The following is a 6,654-nucleotide window of genomic DNA, read 5'->3' on the forward strand; positions in this document are numbered from 1 at the left end:
TAAAGAGATGGGAGTACCCGACAACCTCACATATCTCCTGAGAAACCTGTATAAGGGGTCAAGAAGCAACTGTCAGAACGGGATATGCAACAACTGATTGGTTTAGAAAAGGAAAAGGAGTTCAACAAGGATGTATATTGTCACCCTGCTTATTTAATTTATATGCAGAGTACATCACACAGAATGCTGGTCTGGATGAAGCACAAGCCAGAATTAAGATTACCGGGAAAAACATCAACAACCTCAGATATGCAGATGACACTACTATAATGGCAGAAAGTGAGGAAGACCTAAAAAACCTCTTGTTGAGGGTGAAAGAGGAGAGCACAAAAGTAGGCTTGAAACTCAATATAAAAAAAACTAATATCATGGCATCTGGCCCCATCACACCTTGGCAAATAGAAGGCGAAGACATGGAAGTAGAGACAGACTTCACATTTCTGGGATCCAAGATCACTGCAGATGGTGACTGTAGCCATGAAATTAAAAGATGTTTGCTCCTTGGGAGAACAACTATGGCAAACCTGGGCAGTATAATAAAAAGTAGAGACATCACCCTGCCTACAAAAGTCCATATAGTCAAAGCGATGGTATTCCCAGTAGTAATGTATGGCTGTGAGAGCTGGACCATAAGGAAGGCCGAGCGCAGAAGAATAAATGCTTTTGAGCTGTGGGGTGGAGAAAAACCTTGAGAGTCCCTTGGACTGCAAGAAGATCAAATCAGTCAGTCCTAAGGGAAATCAACCCAGACTGTTCCCTGGAAGGTCAGCTGCTGAAGCTGAAATACTTTGGCCACCAAATGAGAAGGGAGCACTCCCTGGAGAAGATCCTGATGCTAGGAAAGACAGAAGGCAAAAGAAGAAGGGGACAGCAAAAGATGAGATGGCTGGACAGTGTTACTGATGTAACAAACACGAATTTGAGCAGACTTCGGAGGATGGTGGAAGACAGGAGGGCCTGGCGTGTCTTTGTCCATGGGGTCACAAAGAGTTGGACTCAACCGTGCGACTGAACAACACAGATTCTGTGTACTTCGCTTAGTAAATGTTCACGTTCTGCATTTAAAAATTAGCTTTACACCAACACCCTAATTCTGTGTTTGTTACTCTTCCACTGAAGTTATGTGCTGATATGACAATATTTACTCCGCTTACTGTACTGCCAATATGCACCAACCTGGATGGCCCATCCTAACCGGATTATGTCAGATCTCAGCAGCTAAGCAGGGTCAGTCTTGGCTAGTATTTGGTTAAGAGACCACCTTCCTTGGGTCTTCCTTGACCAGCAGGGCTTCTTTTGAAGCAAGAACGCCTTTGCATATTAGGCCACACACCCCTGACATAGCCAGTCCTCCAAGAGCTTACAATAGTCCCTGTAAGAAGAGCCCTGTAAGTTCTTGGAGGATTGGCTACATCAGGGAGGTGTAGCCTAATATGCAAAGGAGTTCCTGCTCAAAAAAAGCCCTGCCTACCAGAGTCACAAGGCAGAAGCAGGTAACGGCAAAACACCTCTGTCCATTTCTTGCCTTGAAAACCCTACAGGGCCACCGTAGGTCAGTCGCACCTTTCAGGACCTTCCACCACCACCACCACACCAATTCAGGGAGGCTGTCAGGTTAAGACTGATGATGTCCAGGTTCAAATCCATGGAGCAAACTGGGAGACCTTGGGCAGTTACTCTCTTAGCCTCATTTATACCTTCCAATGCTGTTATGAGGATAAAATAAAGAGGAGCTTCTTGGATGCCCGATCGAATACAACTACAGTAAGTATATTGTTCCTTGGAATGGATGAAACCCTAAGCCTCCGGGAGGCGCACTGAGATCTTTCACATGTGGCATAAGGCTTCTCTCCCTGCTTCTGCTTTTATTTGCCACACAGCACCACATGAGCTGACTTACCCACCCCTAAGGCCTGACTGCACACATACAAAGCCTAAGCTTGGTAGCCAAGGCCTTTGCACTTCCTGCTCCACAGACAAAAAGCAAATGAATGTATCTTGTGTCCAGTGTTCCCTCTAAGCTGAGTTAGTGTGAGCTAGCTCACAGTTATTTTAGCCTCTGGCTCACACATTTTCGTCTTCGCTCAGGGAAAAAGGGCCCCAGAGCAAGCTAACGTGTGCAGGAGCTCACAACTTTAATGCCAGCAGCTCACGAAGTAGAATTTTTGCTCGCAAGGCTCCACAGCTTAGAGGGAGTATTGCTGCTGGCCTGTATTGGCATTCCCACATTCAGCAAGCAAAGCACACAGTTTTCTACAGTCTAATTCAGATATACCAGTGATTCTTCAAATCAGGTTTCTGGAAGATCACACACATACAAAAAAAAAGCAGATTCAAGTGATAATTTCCTCATCTCTTACTTGGTTTGCCTAACCATACTTTATTGTGACATTCAAATGGGATAAACTATGGCTAGCACGAACCAGCATCGCCTCAAACCATGGTTTGCCCAGGACCAACTCTGCAGCATATTAACATGGGACTTCAACTGAGCCTATGTTGGCTACGTCAAAAAAATCTTCAGGAGCAGTCCATCTGCAGCTACCAGCAGCTCACAAGAGGAAACCCCTCTTATTTGTCAGCTGCCTTTCCACCCTGCAGAACACAAGGCAATCCCAATATGAATATAATAATTACAAAAACACACACTACCACCAGTTGAAACCCGCAGTTACGACTGCCAATAAACAAAAACGAAACTAGTCAAAGAACAAAACTGGAGTCCAGTGGCACCTTTAAGGCCAACAAAAGTTTAATTCTGGGTATAAGATTTTGTGCGCCACCGCACTCAAACTCTATTGCTTCAGATTAACACGGCTTCCCATCAAATCAGTCAAATGCTGACTTTGCCTTCCCTGGATTCGACCATGGAAGAAGGGGTGGCAGCGTGAATGCAAGCAAACAAATGCTGCTACAAACAGCACGGCTGAAAACAATAATAATACATATGCTTAAATCCTTACATAATTTAAACCATTGTATACAACGTCAGTCAGACCTTCCCTCCAAAGAATTTGCAATTGCAATTCATCACAAATCAATTTTCTTCCACAGTTTCCAACAGAGGGATTAACAGTCTTCAAACAATTCCTTCTTTCAATAAAGTTCATAAAGGGGACATCTTACAAAGGCTGTAAGGATTTCCTGGCCCTTCCTACTTGAAAGAATTTCAGTGTTATGAACTTTATTTACTGAAGGAAGGAATTGTTTGAAGACTATTAATACCTCTATTGGAAACTGTGGAAGCAACTGATTTGCAATGAACTGTAATTGTAAATTCTTTGGAGGGAAGGTATGATGATACCGTAAAGGTAGTCCCCTGTGCAAGCACCCGTCGTTTTCGACTCTGGGGTGATGTTGCTTTCACGTTTTCACGGCAGACTTTTTATGGGGTGGTTTGCCATTGCCTTCCCCAGTCATCTACACTTTCCCCCCAATAAGCTGGGTACTCATTTTACCGACCTCTGAAGGATGGAAGACTGAGTTGACCTGGAGCCGGCTACCCGAACCAGCTTTCGCTGGGATCGAACTCAGGACGTGAGCAGAGAGTTCAGACTGCAGTACTGCGGCTTTACCTATATACACTGGTTTAAATTATATAAGGATTTAAGCATATGTATTATTATTGTTGTTGTTTTCAGCGGTACTGTTGTAGCAGCATTTGTTCGCTTCCCTGTATTCTAGGCACAGAGAAGGGGTTACTGGATGAGTGGTGAAGAGATGTATTTGTGAATTTCCTGCACTGTGCAGGAGGCTGGACTAGATGACCCTTAGGGGTATCTTCCAGCTCCATGTTTCTCCCATTTCCATTTGTCCTCACATCAACCTTGTAAGTGTGCCTGGCCCAAGGTCACACAGTGGGAAACACTGCCAAACAGGGCTCAAGAGGGTGATTACAAAGCAAGATTGCTAAATTGTTCATTTACAAATTCAGAACAATGGACTCTCCCATGGCTGAAAAGGAACATCAGATTCTTATCTCACTACAGATGCTAATTGTCAGCATTCCCTTCCCCTAAGCATTTCACCCCTCCTCTAACCAAGTTATATTTGCTTTGTATCTCTGCATCCTGACTCCCTTCTTTGTAATAGCCCCTCCCACATTCCGGCTGGAATATAATGGCTCAGGGATCTCCATTCCTACTTGTATCTGAGGAAGGGAGCTTTAATTTTCAAAAGCTCAAACTAAGGATATCAGGTGGGTCTTTCAGGAGCTACTGGACTCAAATCTTGATATCCCAGCTGGCATGACAGCTCTACGAAACATAATAAAGGCAATTTCTCCTTATCTCAAGTTGTCATACTATCTCTCCCAAGATGTGAGCACATTCCAAAGTCTGCAACAAACCAAATTGCAGACACAACAGATCAGATTATTCTGAATGCTTTTATAGCCAACACTGCCTGCTCACAGGATTTTTATCCATTTTTTAAAAAGTCACTACAACTGTGGAGGGGGGAAAATGAGAGTAGTCAGGAGAGACTGGTTTTCAGCCTCACTGAAGAACAACCACATGCCGGCAAATGGATTTCCCCCACTGAAATTACAACCGTTCAGAGCTTGCCTAACTTTTAAAAGGGTAAACAATACATACAAGTCTGAATAATATGCAGGATATCCTCTTAGTAAGACAGGAAGTACACTCTGTCAGTCTCATCACTGTAGTATCTGAGAACCTTCCAAGCATTCCATAAGCAACAATATTGTCACCTGTCACATTAGGTCTGTGCTATACATCAAAATCCTGTCACTTAGAACTAGCAAGAAACTTGAACCCAAATCCAGCTGCTTAAAAAACAGAATTTACAAGTTAACTTGAGATCTTCCTGCTTGCATAGGAAAGGAAATTTGCCATCAGTCATTACATCTCATCTGTCTTGCCACTGACAAGTTGGGCATAAAGGATGAGTTTAAAAGCTATGTGAATGGAAGACCAAAGAAAAGGCTGCCATAAGAGCTGGGAGGCACCACTATCTCCCTTCTCCAGTAGACAGGCAAGGCGATGTAAGGAAGTGTTCCCCAGCAACAGTGACCATGATGTTAAAGTTTCTTGTAAGCTCAAGACACCAAACACACCACCAGAGCTTCAAACATTTCAGTAGGTCTGATGACAACCTGAACTTGAAGGGAAGGGGGAAAAATGATGTGTTCAAGTAAGAAAGATCTGACAACTATTACTCAATAAAGAAGACAATACAACTATCTGGGGAGGAAGATAGCCAACCCTTTAGTTAATTGTAAACTTTTATTCAGTAGACTGAGGTGTGTCTAAAAAAAAACAACCAAGAAGCAAACAGGAAGATCCTAATACTAGTACATTTTTTAAACAGCAAAACATGATTGGGATGCCTCACCACAACATATATACATTTGCAACTTAAACATAGCTGTGGTGTTCAAAATCTCTCCCTAGTACAAAGCCCCTTCCATAGAACCATATATCTACAATGTATATGTAAACACCCAGACTCCCACATCAACTTCTAGACAGACAGTAAGTCCCAAAACTCACCTCATCAGCGCTCAGCTCCTCCATTGTTTTCCTCTTAATGGTGAAAGGAGTTGGGGGTAAGGAGGTGCTCTGTAAGTCTCGTGAGGGGTGTGCTTTCAGGAAAGAGACTTCTAGGGAATTCCTGTCCTGCTGCCTAATTCCTTAGGGATGTCTCAAAATTGCATAGTCAGAGGTTAAGTGCAACAGCACAGAACAGGCTTCCCTCTTGCACACACAACTTCCTTTGCTCCGCCTGTTCAACGGAGGGAGCCTCACACTCACAAATACCCTCAAGCCAATCCACTCTCAATACCTGAACCTCCAGATATTTCCCTTCCCTGTCCCTTAACTGCCTCTCCTGGAACCGCAGCTTTGAGCGCCTCCTTCCACAGGCACCCCAACTCTTCAGCAACCTTAGAGGTTCAAGCTTCTTTTTTTTTCAGCCTCCAAAAACAGCTGCCCCTCACAGCCTACCTAAGCCACCTCCTCTACTACAGAGACTAAAAGTTGTCTCCAGCGTAACTCCTTCCTCTGGCTTCCTTCAAAAGCCACAAAGGCAACCAAAGCCTCCTTTGGCTTGCTGTCCCCCTCACCGTCTATCCTAAAGCCACAAGGCTGCACGGTGTTTCCTTGAACCCTAAAGACCCCTGCGCTCACTATGGCCTATACACCCAAGCCCCCAACTGCACAACGCCTCTTCTTATTCCAGAGACACCACGGTTTGCTGCCTCCTGCGTCCCCCAAATCCCCACTTGCAGGCTGCCTACAAACCCTATGGCTCCCATAGACATACACATGGACCTCTCTCTCCCTTTGCTGCGAAGCCTCAGCTGCCTGCTGGCCCCTCTATGCCCATAAGCACGAACTACAGCGCCTGCTGCCAACTCTGCCACACCAGCTGCCTAGGCTGGAGCCCCAGTTGACCCCCTGCCTGCCTGCCTGTCCCTCACTGGCAGCCCCAGTTCCCCTACAGCTCCTCCGTCCTCCCCTTTCAGCCTTCGAGGAGCCCGCCTAGGCCACACAAGTCCCACCCCAGTCCGTGCCCTGAGCCGCCCAATGCCGCCACCAGCGCCCCCCAAGGCTGCTCCTGCCGCCCCACACAGATTATTCATCAAAACAAGGCGGCGGCGGCGGCCATCTTGCGTCGGATCACGTGACTCTC

General features: G+C 45.4%; 1 protein-coding gene across 2 annotated transcripts in view; it reads right to left on the reverse strand.

Annotated features, from left to right (window-relative positions):
- The window catches only part of UBE4B (ubiquitination factor E4B), an 82,426-nt gene extending 75,772 nt beyond the window's left edge, over positions 1-6,654 (reverse strand). For both annotated transcript variants that reach the window (XM_060258761.1, XM_060258760.1), the window contains exon 1: positions 5,514-6,654. In XM_060258761.1, the coding sequence (XP_060114744.1) occupies positions 5,514-5,537 (24 nt within the window). In that variant the 5' untranslated portion in view covers positions 5,538-6,654. The remainder of the gene's footprint in view (positions 1-5,513) is intronic.

The sequence above is a fragment of the Heteronotia binoei genome, chromosome 18 (assembly GCF_032191835.1).
Source record: "Heteronotia binoei isolate CCM8104 ecotype False Entrance Well chromosome 18, APGP_CSIRO_Hbin_v1, whole genome shotgun sequence".
NCBI lineage: Eukaryota > Metazoa > Chordata > Lepidosauria > Squamata > Gekkonidae > Heteronotia > Heteronotia binoei.